At 36.7% G+C, this 15522-nt stretch overlaps 1 protein-coding gene and 1 long non-coding RNA gene across 3 annotated transcripts; one reads left to right on the top strand and one right to left on the bottom strand.

Moving 5' to 3' along the window:
• Positions 1 to 750: 750 nt before the first annotated feature.
• LOC113340462 lies at positions 751 to 3692 on the top strand. Of its 2 annotated transcripts, XR_003355485.1 has the most exons (5): positions 751 to 969; positions 1487 to 2770; positions 2931 to 3009; positions 3152 to 3301; positions 3681 to 3692. It is a non-coding gene; the product is annotated as an uncharacterized LOC113340462 (long non-coding RNA). The 2 variants fall into 2 exon arrangements; XR_003355484.1 differs by lacking the exon at positions 3681 to 3692 and having other exon boundaries at positions 3152 to 3470.
• A 5624-nt stretch (positions 3693 to 9316) lies between these two features.
• On the bottom strand, positions 9317 to 10970 carry LOC113340502 (dehydration-responsive element-binding protein 2C-like). The gene has a single exon (XM_026585640.1). It carries the CDS (start codon positions 10815 to 10817, stop codon positions 9633 to 9635), a length of 1185 nt encoding a protein of 394 aa, XP_026441425.1. The 5' UTR covers positions 10818 to 10970; the 3' UTR covers positions 9317 to 9632.
• Between the last annotated feature and the right edge of the window lie 4552 nt (positions 10971 to 15522).

Below are 15522 nucleotides of genomic sequence, written 5' to 3'. Positions count from 1 at the left end.
TAGGGTGACTCCACCCCTGCGCACGAGCATTTATCATCTCCATGCAAAATCGTTTAGAATCTTTGGATGCATTATGGAGTCATGAATGCTCATAAGTCGTATGCTCCCATTATCCCATCAATCTTGAAATGAAATGTAACGCCTGTTGTGAAAAACGGGGTATTCAAGTATTTCACCGTAATAGGAAGTTGGAGAAGGGAAATGCAGTGACCTTTTTGGTGCAACCAAACACACAAGTACGTACTACGTATATTGAAGGTGAAGGGTATGGATGAAAAGAGAGCGGGGGTCATTTTCCGATGGGGCATTGAGTGGACACTGGCTGAGTAAGTAGGCAGTACAATCGATTCAATTAATACTCAGAAATTCAATACATGATGAAAAAGTTATTTTAGTGTACCATTCCCCATTACTTTTACTAGTATTATTGGGGATGTCAGCCATGATATATATATCATCATCTAACGTCTAGGGTGGTCATATGTTGTTATTTTAAGAAAACGGCTGTAATCAATCATCCATCACTTCACATCAATGCTTATACAACACTAGTGTTTGGTGAGTCATGGGACGGCCAGGATACATTGGCTTTTCCAACTACTGGCTGTTGGCTGTGATCTTCCCTCTCCTCCTGGAAAAACGTACTGGATTTGTTAGATCCAATGGCTGGGCGTTGCCCGGGTCGCACGATATGTGTATTACTGTACTGTAACTTTAAAGCGAATCATAAAAAGGGTTTTCCTCTTAACTTCCATTTTCCCTAACGTATCATGATTCCTTTCGATTCTCTCTTGCATAGTCGGTTCAGGGTTCATCTAGATACTCTTTCCATGAACTTCTGCTCAAACCCAACGAATGAGCAACCCTCTCATGTCCCTCTCTTTGGTTGATTTTCATCGTTAGATTAAAGCACCTATCTATAATCTATCATCCCAGTCGAAACAACATCCGCTCCCTTACCTGAACAAGGTTTCTTCTTATTCCTTTCTTCAGTATTTGGTACCGTAGTATGATATGTTGTTCAAGTTATTACTTATTCTTAGTTGGTCTTCAGTTTAATTTTATTAATTTTAGATTTTGTTTGGTGGTTTGTCTACTGTAATTTGATTTGTTATTCAGTATGATTCTTTTTCGTTAATCACGTATTGTTTCAGTTTAATTTTGTTTTCTTTAGATTTTGGTTGTTTATTAGATATTGTATGTGATTCTTAAAATATATGGTATATTTTTTTTCCTGTAACATTCCCAAGCCCTAGAATGCATTCTTTGGCTAAAGAGGAATTCATTGTAAAATAAAATTCTTTTGGTATAGGAAAATTCATTGTATATCATCAGGTTAGTTAGATCAGCAGTATGTATCATTGGTCTTTTATCTCCAATTTAGATTTATCAGATGTTTAGTTGAACCTCTTCCCTCCATATCCCCCTTCAAGTCAATCTATGGTTTTAATTATTTTTTTTTACTGGATTTGGATGTATGTTCCAGACCAAATCTTTCGATATGGCGTCCCAAGTGACATGCAAGCTACATCGAGGTAGGTTTCTTGGCAAAGCAGGACATCTTCAAGAGCTTATAGGCCCTTGACGAAGGTAAATCATGTGTATTACCGTTCCAGACTTCCAGTGTCTAGGAAATGGAAGAGTTGGACTTTATATCTTTTTTCTTTATATCTACCAATGATGTAACCGGTATAAATGCAGTTATTGTTGACGAACAGGTAGTTATCGTTTCCACTTTGGGATCCAACTCGATATGCGATTCTCCTATTTTACTTTACGTTTTGGAAATTTTGTTGTCCTAACACATTCTTTGATACGGAGAGATGATTTACAAGCCATTATTCAAAAGGAATCTTATCTGGAAATTTGATAAAAGGTCCACAAAGAACTTACAGTGGTCCACTGCCAAACCCAAATTCTAGCCATCTAACAGCATAAAAGATAATATCCTTTTGGTGGAATACAAAATCATCCCGTTGTTATTTTCTGCTAATCATGACATTCCTGTCACTGCTTTCACTCTATTTTTATTTTTACATCACTTTATTTTCCTAAGTTTCCATAAAAATTGTGTTCTGAATGGTTCAATTATGCCAAAACCATCTGAACTAATTTAAGGAATACATTTTGATTTATCTGTAGGCTTTGCCATAACTTTGTCAACAAGATAGCTACTGGATCATATGCAGTTCCAATTTAAAGTTTTTGATTTCTAAATATTTTGATATTCGTAATGTAATTTGATTGAACATGAAAGTAGTACTCAAACAGTACTGAACTTAGTTATTTGGGAACTTAGTTATGTAGAACTTTGAGTCTTCGATCTATTTAACTCCATGAATTTGCACAAAGTACATATACGGTAACTTGATATCTCTGTTAGTGGATTCAAGGTTTACTAATGGAACTTTAAGACTTGAAAAGGACTTAATAAACTTATAACCAATAGAGATGCACTAGGAAGCTATTCAGGCAGATGGGGGTTATCTCAATCAATTTTGTTGACTAGATACGAGGACGTATTTTGTATGACGTTAAAATTACCATCATCAAAATATCTTGCAAGTCAAAATATTTTATGACTGCAAGAGTTCACTATTCTGTTAAAATTACCATCATCCCCCAAATAATCTGAATGTACAATAAATTTTAATAAAACTTTGAACTTTTGGTGCTATTTGTTGAGCAATCTTCTTCATTTAGGTATTCGTTGGTTCCAGGGATGCTGTCAAACTCGCTTTTGGGCGGTGCTAATACTGAAAGATCAAAGGTAAGTGAAAAGAATTGAATATACTTTGTAACTCTATTAGGTTTTAACTATTTGTACTTCTGAATTTAAGCGAAAACCTTATTTCCCTCATTTTTATGAAAGACTAAGCTAAACTTTGGCTCTTCATCTACTTTCCTAACATATATTGGTATTATTGCAGGGAATTTCTGCGTCTCCGTCAATGCTTCCAAAGTGTACTCCAATATTGACATCCCAGTTGTTGTAGAATTGCGAGAATGGTTAGTATTTTCTTATTTTGCTATTTCACCATTAAGGCTTTTGCATATCAGTGTTTGAGGCCGTAGCTTTAGACATTTTTACCTCTATATATCAATTATTGTTTAGAAATCCTTTTGGTTGTTCTTTGTACAATTCGTTCAGAATTTCATGGGGAACAAGAACGAGTTACTTTTCATGGGGAACTGGAAATCTTATTGATGATTGAAGTTTCGGTAGATCTCAAGTTGTCAACACTATAACTTCCAATTTAAGCTCCATCTGTGTTAAGATTAAGTTCTTAAGATTCAAAGTGTGAGTCTTATGTGCCTTTACTATGAATCCTTTTGGAGGTTTCCTATCTTTGGTTATGACTGATTCAATTTTCGTATAATTTTGAATCGTTGTATATTGTCCTTTTCACTTTTACATTACTCTATTTTGTGTAGCTTCTCCTTCCTCAATTTATCTACTTTGGACCTTACATGGAGAATTTCCACTTTCACATTAATTTGCGTTTGAGTTTATCCTTTTTGATAGTCAATGTGCCTGCTCTATTGGTTTCATGCAAACCCTTAGATGGTTCCATATGTTGGGCGAGATTTTATCTCACAAAAGTCTTTACTCCCCCACTTTAAGTTGTGATTTTCTGATTGTAATTGTGTGTGTATTCTTTGCTTAAATTTGCTATCAGGATTCAGGGGTTGTCACAATAGAGTTAGTTGCAGTCTTCATAATCCGCATGTTAGTTGAGAGAACTGAATCACAATAGAGTTCACAAAAAAAGATACAAAAAAAAAAAACTAAACTGTCTTATTAACGGAACTGCGGTATTCTTCATTTTTTTCTAATAATTTTATTTTTTTCCGTGTAGTAATCAAGGTTTTCTTTGGTTTGTTGTTTTATAATATTCTTAGATATTGAGCTTCCATAAGTATCTGAAAGCCTGAATTCTTAAGTCCTTATTTTCTAGACAGTTGGTGCTCCCGATTGTTGTAGTGGATATAAAAGAGGACTTGGCACAGGTCATGAAAAGTGGTTCAGTTTAATAATGCGTTGGAGGACAATTTCAGTGTGCGGTAAAACTTGGTGTGATGTAAATATAATTTGATACCCTGTTTGTAGCCTTTAGCTACCAACTTAGGCATTTGATACTTAATTCCCTTACAGGTAGGTGTCACTCCCCCAATTTTAAGCTATACTGGCATCACTTTTCTGTCTCATATATTTCGCTTTGAATTCAATTTGGAGCTTCTAGGATAACATACTCCGGATGCTACATGTCAGCTCAAACATCTGAACAGATATTTGATTTTATTAGAATCTAAATTCGCTGACGTTGTCCCTTATTTACTTCATATTTTTCTATAGTTGTCGCCCTTTTATATTTTTTTTGTAGTTGTCGCCCTTTTAATTGTTCTCCCTTTACCTTATCAAGGGAAACACAACAAAAATTGGAAATGCAACACAGATAGCACAACGATCCACTCAGAACTATGCAATTAAATATGATTGACGAATAAATTAAATTACAAAGTATCTTCATGCTTATATAGATTCATTTAGATAAATTTACAAAACAGTATCTTTTTTCTTTATTTACTCCTCTCTTTTTTTCTTCTATTTTTCTCTAATTAATAGAATTTCATGGGTGAGTTTTGTTATCAATGTGGATACGTGAGAGTTCTACTTTAAAGAAGTTCTTGGTGAGTGTATTGGCTTTTGATGCAGTAAATGTGAAAACAAAATGGATATGCCCATGACGGTATATGGCCTTCACTCTCGAAAGAAGCTGTATACCACTTCCATCGGTCCATTCTCTTTTTGTGTATCCATGGTGTTCGCAACCACCAACGATAAACCCAGAATTGATCAGAAAATTGAAATTACATAGCGGCAAATTAAGAAAACTTAACACAAAAAGTGATTAATTTTTTATTTTGGGTACGAATACTGATTTCTCGGGGAAGGCACTACATGAGTACATTCGGAGATTATTGTATAGTGTACACAGGAAAACAATACTAACTGAGATACAGTACATCTGATAAAAATTTCTGCAAATTATCCGGTGAGATAGCCACTGTCGTTTCTCAAGCAATGAGTAAGAAGTTAAACTATTACAAACACCCCAGCTCAAGACTGTGTGAAATACCGGCACGGGTGATTCCCTAGTTACATTACAGTAGTATGGAAAAATGATTTAGGAAAAAAGCTTCACTTTTGAGTTTTTGTGTGTATGCTTTCATTTACTGGGGTGCTGAGGGACAGATTTAGCCATACTTGCAACCATGGTTTTTAAAAACGTAAGCTTCACGTTTCACTTCAGTTTTTTCTGGAAACGCTCTGAAGCGTTACCTATGAAGCGTTCTGACTGTGAAGCGTGTAGTCAATGATTTTGACCAAAGTCAGAAGCGCAAAATGGTCAAACTTCAAGAAATAATGTTTTAAAAATTAAAAAAGAATGGTGGAATTCAAACCTACCACCTCATGTGTCGTATGTGAATGCTCAACCACTGTTCTACATGGTTATTTAGAGCTTCTCCAATGGTTGTTGTGTGTGATTCCTAGGTGGCAACACATTTAGACATTTTCATTCCAATTTTTCCTTAAGTTTAGGTGAAAAAAAGAATTCATCTCCAATGGTGTTGCTTGTGATCATTTTTTCATTAAATGTAAATTTTATTTTTAGTAATTTAAATATTTTATTAGAACTAAAAATGGTTATTTTGTATATTGGAATTAATTTTAGAGAAGTAAAAGCTTACTAGGATAGTTTGACATTGTCAGGGTGAATGTCAAGTTTTAGACATTCACCTTGACAATGTCTAACAAAAAGTAAGACATGTCATCTTCACATGGATTTAAGAAGTTGGGGTTGGGGAAGGATTTTAAGAAAAATGAATGTCTATCTTATGTGGATTTAGACATTTATCTTCACATGCATTCTATTGGAGAAGCTCTTAGGATAATATCTGGCTATATTTTATATTTATAAATATTTTCATACCTATTTATAGTATAATCAAATTTTATATTTTACGATTCGCCGCCAACCATGAAGCGCCGCTTCACGCTTCAACCTGCGCATCGTTTCTCAAAAGTATAAAACGAGTCACGCTCCGTTTCACGCATTCAATACCTTCCTTGCAACCTATTTATTTCTTGGTAACCAGAGATTTTAATCTTACTTGCGGTCTGACTCGTCTGACTACGTTGAAGGTCAGATACCAGATCTTTTGTTTTTCCATTCTGTGATATTTGATTCAGCTTACATCTCTAAATTAAACGTATAAAGGTAAAACCACCGACACTTATTTTATTAGATTCAAAGAAACCCCTTGATTTGATTATTTTTGAGTCATGATCACGAGTCACTTGAGCCAAAAAAATAAAAGAAAGGGAAAAGAACTCACATAGCAAAGAATGATATGAGAAAGGGCTTAGTATTTATCGGTGATTCGGAATTTGAATCCGAGTTTGTATCTCACATCTGACTCGAACATCCGAGTTCGTATCTGATTCTGTTCGAGTCAGATGTCAGATCGTTTCATTTTTCTGAAAATTTGGTGAGGTATGACTCTGCTCACGAAAATGCTTTATATCTACCGGATTTTTACCCAAAAAAATACCCCGTCTATGTGCCCACCCTCTATTGGTCCCCCGAAAGCTCTCCCAGACCCACCATTTCCCATCTATGGCTGCCATTCATGCCACACGGGTGTATTTAGATGGTGTATGGAACCGGTAGATGGGAAGCAGCTTCGCTCTGCTCACACCTACGACTCAAAGGTATTTGAATCCGGTACACCTTTAAGTCTGACTAGCTAGATTCATAAAAATTATGGTTTGATAATTTTGTAATCAGTTGAGTCAGAAAACACACACCCTGTTAGCCCACTTCACTTGGTATTTTAAATAAACGGCCCCTCCTCCTTGTTAATATTTGGGGGATAGACGTGGCTCATTGTTTATTTGATATACTGCAGTGCAGTGCAGCCCCCTACCCACTTATTAAGATTTCAATAACACCACTGGATCCCACTACTCAGATCCCACTTAGCATATTCATATCCCCCAGCCAACCAGTAGTACCAAATAGCTAGTCACTATACCATTCTTATAAATAAGACCCTCATCTCCTCCAATTCTTCTCACTTGCCCATTCATTTGATCTGTGATCATTTCAACTTTCTTCCTTCAAAAGTCCCTTCAAACAATAGCAGCACCAGTACTACTGTAGTAGGAAGCATCTGTGAAGCTCAGGAGGGATAGCGCCATAGATCTCTCTCTCTCAAACATGTACACTCTCTCTCTCTCTCGATCTTGATCATGCATGAGTAGAGGAGATAAAGAGAGATAGATTGCGCTATCCATCCTGAGTTTCATCTGATCTTCTTACTCATCATCTTCCTTAGCCATCTTGCAACTGCTGATCTTTGTACTCATGATCCCATTCATTTCCATTATAATGTCTTGCATATGCAGTACAGCAGCAGTAGCTATTCTCCATTTACATTTTCTTCTTCTTGGTTTTTCCAATTTGTTACTACTTAATCTTGCTTAATCTAGTACTTTAATCTAATGTGTTGCTTACAGTAGCTAAGCTTAAGAGTTTTACTGATCCTTATCTTTCTTTTGAATCCATAATGTGCAAAAGATGATGCTGGATGAATCTGAAGGCAAGTAGCCCTTTTGGTAGCTGTTCATCACTCACTCATTCATTCATTAAGACTTGATTACTTCTCCTCCTTCAAACTTTTAGGAGTCAATTTCTTTTAGCAGTAATACATGACATTACTACTTCAAGCATAAAGAGATCCCCTTTTTCCATGACATTATCTTTGCATTTGTTTATATTAAGCAGGGTTTGGTAGTGGTTAACATGTTCATCACTGTGGAGGTGGGATGTTATTTTCCCCATAATCCACAGTTTTATGTCCCCTTCCACTCTCCACTTTTTCTATATTTGTGATATTTTTCTTTGTCTGTCATAGTCTGATTCTTTTCCCCATACCTAGGTTATAGAAAATGATATACTTGGGAATATCTTCACTAGATGTAATGCAGGATCATGGCCCTCCAAACAAGATCCGTGAATTAGGGGACTAGTGAATGGAGGTCCAAAATGTTTTTCCGTGTCGACCTTAAATTTTTATGTCAGTCGAGTTCAACAGTAGTCTGCAAGTACCCCCATTCTCCCATCCATAGACAAGTCACTGACTTGATGCGCTTCTCCCTAAAAATGGCTTTTCAGGGCAACAAACTGCAATTCCCCCCACTAACCTTTTCTTTTTTCTTCTCTGAAATGGAGTGATGATTCTAGAAAAATGCAGGTGAGGGTGGAGGATGAGGACGATGATGTATTAAAATCTTAGTTAAGAGCAAGTCTGAATTTACTCAGACTGTACCCTGTTCTTCTTTTTCTGCTGCCACTGACTAGGTATTAGTTAGTGAGCAGATAAAGTGTAATTTCAGAGGCATCCATACTAGCAAGAGATAATACCAACCTGGTGGTCCATTTCCATATCATTTATTACATAAACCTACCCCCACATTTCCTCTCTAATCCATTTTCACCTTATTACTCCACTTGATTAGTCTTGAAGTCCTAAACCTGTGAAAAAAGTCTCCGATACCGGAGACCGGCTAGCATAGCCGTTTTCAAGTACCTGAGAGTATGGTTGGTAATATCTCCACTCAATGTGTGTGCACATCTGCTGCAAATTTCCAACCTTAAACAAGGATGATATAGTGGGCAAGTCATGGGACATTACATATTTGGTTTACTAGGCCAAAGTAGTATTTACTGTATTTTGGTCACACAAAATTTCTTTACCACCCAGGGTGGTGAATAGTGTGAATAGTGAACTAGTGGTATCTACTAAGCAGAGGATAAGTCACAAAGGTAAGCCCACCTAAGAGAAGCACTAGCTATAGGGAAAGTCTTGAAATCCTAACTGATGGTTGCTTCTGTTTGTGTAGTTGTCTGTCCCTCTCTTTACGTACCTTGGTGGAACCTCCTATAATTGTGCTCTGAAGACTCCTACTGATGGACAGAAATCACATAATTCCACAGAATTCTCAATAGTTTCATGAAATTCCATCCATTGAGTTTTTCAACTCTAGAGGTCATTGCAAATGAACAACAAATAGTTCACCAGTCTAACAGTTCTGGAAACACTGCATTGGCACCAAAATTTTGCAAGTCCACTCCAATTTTAGAGTAACCACTAACCACTGCATTTGTTCTACTTCTAGCAGCGCATTTGCCATAAACATCGCAGGAAATGCAAAAACACAAGCCAAGAACATAGCAGGCAAACGAAAGAAAAAAAACAACAGCATAAGATTATTAACATTTTGTACATATAGATATATTTCAAGCTCTAGCCAACTCCTAGCTATTACAACCATATTGGGTTTTATTATCCCTTAACATGAGCCTATCCGGCCGTCTCTCATCCAGAGATTCCAGACTAACCATATGTACAAGAATGAAACAAAGAACGAATATCGCCACGGATTAGAGAGATTGATAAAAAAGATGTTCTCTAATGATCCGGACGCCCTTATACTAGCTATCAAGAACTACCAGCAGTAGAACAACAAAATCAGAATTGAATTCGAGTCAAAAACAACAACCTTAGAAGCCTCCCAAGTCAGGGAACCCTGTCTCGAGCATTCCTTGTTCCTCATCATTCAACAAGTACCCAAAGTTGATGTCCTCTTGCTTAATCGACGGCTGCTTCAAGAAATCAAAACTATAATCAACACAAGTAGGCGTTTGCTCCATATGGTGCAAGCTCCCAAGCAACTTGGCATCCGGATTTTGCATCTGGTAGCTGAAATCAGCTGTACTACTCCCACCACATCCCAATTGCCTTGCACCACCGTCGCTAGACTCAATTCCACCACCAAGGGGATTCTTGTTGTTGTCTTCGCCGTTCAAGCCTTCGTAATCGGCATCAATCGACCTGAGAAGCTCATCCACGTCAAACATCTCCTCCATTGGGAAATCATGGAGGTAGACCAACGGATTACTGTTCTCGTGCTTCAATTCAAAATTCGGCTCCACTTTCATTTCTTTAAGCTTCTTCTCTTCTCTATCTCCATCTTCATAATCAAAATCCACCACCTCCTCCTTCACTCTAACCACCGTCGTCGACGGCGACGCCTCATCATACACATTTGCATCCCCAATTCCATCTTTCCTCTGTTTAATTCCACTTTCATTGTGATCAATCGTCAAACCCTCAACCTTGACTTTACACTCCTCAGCACCATCCTCCTGCTGCTGATTCGACGTAGTAGTAGTCGACTCCTCCGACGTCGCCGTCGCCGCACTCGTCCCTGTCCCCGTCGTCGTAGTCGTATACGAAGAATCCTTATACAACTCTCCCTCTTCCTCCTCATCATCATCACCAGATCCTGCAAAATTCAACCTCGCATTTTCCCCATACATAGCTTTAGCAGCATCATCATAAGCAATTGCAGCTTCTTTCGCAGTAGCAAATGTACCTAACCACAACCGATTCCCCCGATTAGGTTCTCTGATTTCCGCCACCCATTTCCCCCATGTCCGCTGCCGTACTCCTCTGTAATTGCTCAGTGAATTCTCCGGTCCTCCTTTTCCTCTCATACATCCTTTCTTTGATCCTTTTGCTGGTACTCTCCGTACACCTCCTCTGGTTGTTGAATTTCTTCCGCCATTAATCTTCGTTCCTGAACCAGAAGATGATACTAATTGACTGTTGATTTCTTTCCACTTTGCTAGAGTTTCCGCTACTGAACTGCGTCTACTCCGCGATCTCTTCTTCTCTGAAGACATACAAAATTATGATGAACCCTAAATCAAAATCTGAAGATGAATTTTTCAATTTTGTTAGCTAACACTGGATTTCCCTTTTTTGGGTTTTTTGTTTGGAGATGAAGAAAAAAGTATTGCTTAAAGGGGGTAGAGAGATATTTATACGGGGGGTTCTAGATATTTCTATTACGACGTGGCTATGTTGAGCTACTGGTGTCAAGGTTAAGTATGGCCACCCAATGTTACACGCGGCGACTGTTTGGTTCTAGAATGGTCTCTTGGGTTTGGGGCTCACGCATTTTTTGCCTTCAACGGGAAGATTTTTTGTTTTTCGGCTCTATTTACCCTTGTTAGTGCTATAAAATTACGGATTGTGCCACTTTGGGGGTGAGGGGGGCGGGTGCCCTTTAGTAGGGTCATGGTGTCATATATGGCGTATGGTGTGGTTGTTTTGGATTGAAGTGTTGGTTTTTGTGCTCATTATTGTTACTTAAATAGCGGATTATGTTGAAATGATGTCATGGCTTACTGTTACGATGGGAGGGAGGATTATTGCTTTGCATGACACACTAGAAAAGAGGAAAGTAAATGCAGAGTCTTTCTTGGTGTCGATGCGGTCCACGACTGTCAGGATTTTTGGATGGATGATGATGGCACGTGTTGCTCGGTGTAATGAGAGACGATGTGGTCGAATAATACTGATTCCTTAGAGTTGGACTGTAACAAGATTGGTTTAAGTATTGGTGCAATGGAAAGATAAGTTTTCAAGATAAAAAAATTCTGTACCAACCGAGAGCTTCAAACATTGCAAAAACCACCTCTCACAAAAATTTTGTTGGCCGCACAATAAATGGACCCAGCATAAAAACTGTGACAGCTTTTTCACTTGTGGTTTTGGTGTGGTTTGGGAGCTCGGTTCGTTTAGAACCATCCTTTCAAGATTACACTAGCTTTTGGGACATTTTATATAAGACAAACATCTCTTTACCTTTTAATAAGAAAATTTAGCTTAAGAGGAGTACAAGCTTGAGTTAGTAGGGGTGTAATGAGCTCCTCTGATTAAAGATTTAACATGTCAAAGCCGAATTGAAAAAGTATAATTTCTTAAGTTTTTGTGAATAATTTTTCGACATACTAAAATAAAAAGAAATGGAGTTGTGTTGCTTGCTTCATCGTCACTTTTATCCATCCATATAATTTTTTATGGCAATTGAGGTGAAATCAACTTTTTTAGTATAATATGGTAAAACAAAGTACAAAACCTCCATAGTTTCAGTTTGGATTTCAATATTGAACCACTGTATTTCTTCACCTTTGGAATGATATACTCCTCAGTAAATTAGCGCTCTTATTACACCAAGCACGACAATAAATGTTTTGGATTGAGCGATAGCTTAATTATGGCGAATGCTCCAATTATGATCCCTCGTTTAGCTATAATGTAACGAATTCGTTTGGCTTGGCGATGGAGTGCAACACATATGTTCCTTATCATATTTAAACGGAGCTCTATGAAAACTCGACTTCTGGAATAAAAAGTATGATTTTCATAGAAATCGGGTAGTACTAGATTTTTTGGTTTTTACCTATTTTTATTCGTCTTGGAGTAAAAAACTATGATGCGTCTTCTCATTGAGTGCCCTTTTGGTGTCCAGGTGTGGTTTAGCCTATTAATATGCAGTCATATTAACGAAGCTCTACTACTTTCATTGATTTGATAAACTCTTGGATAGAGAAAAATAAACAACAAAGTGTTACCTGTGCTACTACTTACTGCTACATTTGGAAGGAAAAATATGGCATGATCTTTGACTCTGCTACTCTTAAAGTGAAGCAAACAATTAAAAGTATCAAGAATCATCTCTATGACTATAACAAGTGCATAAAATTCAGAACTGCATCTTAAATAAACATTATTACAGGTTATCTGACACAATAAAACCAACTAGTTGTACTTCAGCTACCTCGGGGTAATATGGGGTTAATATAAAGATTTGTAATCTTTCAAACGCTAATAATCACACTAACTACTCCCTCCGTCCCAAATTAGATAAGCTAGTTGTAGTTTGCACAATTCTTAAGGCAAAGAGGAAAATAGAGTATATTTAAGTATTTTCTTACAATTATACCCATATGGATAATAACTAGTAAAACTTAGAAATGATTTATCTCTTAAACTATACCACGGTTTTTCCTAAACTTTATACGGTTGAAAAGCATTTTAAAACACCTACGTAGCGAATATAAACATGGCTATTAAATTATACATATTTCTTATAGTAACGATAACCAATTAAAATGGTAGTTTTAGAAGTATCCCCTTCATTAGAGAGATAGCTCATCTTATTTTGGACAAAATCTAAAACCAACTAGCTCATCTAATTTGGGACGGAGGGAGTATATTGCTTTAGCTGCTTATGACTTTGCAGGACGCCTCGTTGGGTCTAGAGGATATTCAGGATATTATGGGACAGATGGAACAAGCAGAGAAGCTGAATTATCTTTTGGTTGGGCAAAAGAAATGCTGCAAAGAATAAATGTGCCTGAAAAGGAGAGGATACAAAGTACACCAACTTTTTAGTTCGACAACTTGTATGGACAAAGCCTAATATAATTGCAAGTAGACCAACTTAATGATCCTTGAAAAATATGTATATAGAGTTTATATCTTTACCTCTTCACAATCAGAAAATCAAGACAAGAAAGTCCGTGAACCTGATTGTATGGAAAAGTACTTGGACGATCTCAAAAATCAATATCGAAGATCAATTTAGTCGTATCCAAATAATTGAATCTGAATATGAAACTTATTATCTATCTTTCAAGATAGGAATTCTACAAGAACGAATCTCGTAATCGATCACAATTAAGATGGACTTATTTACTAGAATTGATTATGCACTACGTGTGATAATCCTATTATAAAGATTAACAATATAATAGGGAAAAGGAAAAAATACAAGTGTCTGAAATTTCGTTGACGAGGAAAACTACTGCAACTGCAGAAAAACCCCAGAACCTTATCCAGATTTGATCACTTAACTGTATTAAACCTCTACAGACACTAGCCTACTATCAGACTTCGAACTAGAATGTAGTTGAGACTGAGCAGTCGTCCTTCTTACGTCTCATGAACCTCGCAAGGGTCTACGCAATTGATTTCCTTAGCTGACATCCTTTACAACCTAAGAGTTGCATCATCCTAAGTGAAGACTTTTAATACCATTCTGCCTCTAACAAATAAGCCTATTTGATTTTCCTTTAGATTAATAGATCAAGGCTTGGAAATTTGTTTGCAATTAAATCTAGCAAACCTCAAAAATCCGAAACACTTACACAATGTTAGCTGAGAAGCCTGGATTATTAACCACCTCTCAATAAAAATCTTAAACCAACCAATCAAGAAGAGTGTTAGATATTTATCTTGAGGAATCACAAAGTTTGAGACGAAGAGAACTTTGCAATTTCTATTTATCATGTTCCTGAAAGAGATTACTAAAATCTCGATAACAAAAAGAACAAGATCAGGATACACGAACTATCAAGGTAAAGATAGTCGGACCTGGCTTGACGGATCCCTGAGTGAAGTCTTTCAGTTGTAAACCCAATTATGTTTCTCGAGAAAACCTAGGTTCATAGAAGACGACTCTAGTAAACAATTACCTCACAGAAGTGCCAGGGATTGAATTTCCTGGTTGTTTGAGTCACTTTATTTATGGATTTTCAAGACTAGGATTGCATGTTAGAAGTATGTCTTGAAAACACGTAGAAGAATATACACTAAGGTCCAAAGTACCAATGATAGTTCTTAATAAATATGACTTGTGAACTAATACTTAAGACTTGACTCATGAAACACAGACACAAAGTGATTTAGTGTTCAAAATGTCTTAGAGGTGTATATGAGAGTCATAGTAATTCCAAACATATTTTAAAAAAATAGTCTGAATGCATCTGCGTAAGTTCGTACAAGGTATGTGAAAAGGTTACGCGTTCCTATGAATCGGTTCGTGAATTCAGAAGGCCAAGGTGTTAGAGCACTGCTCGGTCGAACTCGCAAGCGTTGTTATCTCAAACTTGTTTGTCAATGTTAGTGATCAAAACTATAAGTCTTGATTTATAGTCTACTTATAGATGTCTCGGACTAGGATAGATTGTGTAGTTGAGATTTAGACTTCACGGCGTTCATCATTTGAAGACGAAGAACTACTACGGAGAGCTTGTGGAACTTCATAAGGTATGTGGAGACTGAAACTCATATATCACTTGGAAAGTTTATTTCTACTCTATCTCCTATATTCAGGCATAAGTCGTGTTATGATATAGTTTTCTATTATACACATTTGAGATTTCGAGCTGAGTTTAACTCGCTTACATATTTCTCGAAATATGTGTTGGTAAGCTTTCACTTCAACCAAGTTCATCTTATATTCTTGACGAAAGTCAAAAGATGATCATGTGAAAATTGCCGAGTAACATCTTACATGGTTTGTGTGATACAATCATTTGGTCTAGACTTGGAATGTTTCATTATGATTATTTCAATAACTTGAAAATTGCTTTGATGCTAATAATGTATGAAAACGACTATTATCATCCTCTAAGAAGGTTTCAATGATTGAAATAGATTTTAGAATACTTAACCATCATTGGATTATAAACATAGTGTGCATTCTTGCATGTATTTGATCCATGACTGAAACTAAAGTATATTTTCATAAGGTAT

Source organism: Papaver somniferum, unplaced genomic scaffold (genome assembly GCF_003573695.1).
Source record: "Papaver somniferum cultivar HN1 unplaced genomic scaffold, ASM357369v1 unplaced-scaffold_22, whole genome shotgun sequence".
Classification (NCBI taxonomy): domain Eukaryota; kingdom Viridiplantae; phylum Streptophyta; class Magnoliopsida; order Ranunculales; family Papaveraceae; genus Papaver; species Papaver somniferum.
Note: the sequence above shows the minus strand (reverse complement) of the source record. Positions and strands in the feature narration are given on the sequence as shown.

Bases quoted from the DNA above. Each gene is read 5' to 3' on its own strand.
- LOC113340502 (XM_026585640.1), bottom strand. From the start codon at position 10,817: ATGTCTTCAGAGAAGAAGAGATCGCGGAGTAGACGCAGTTCAGTAGCG.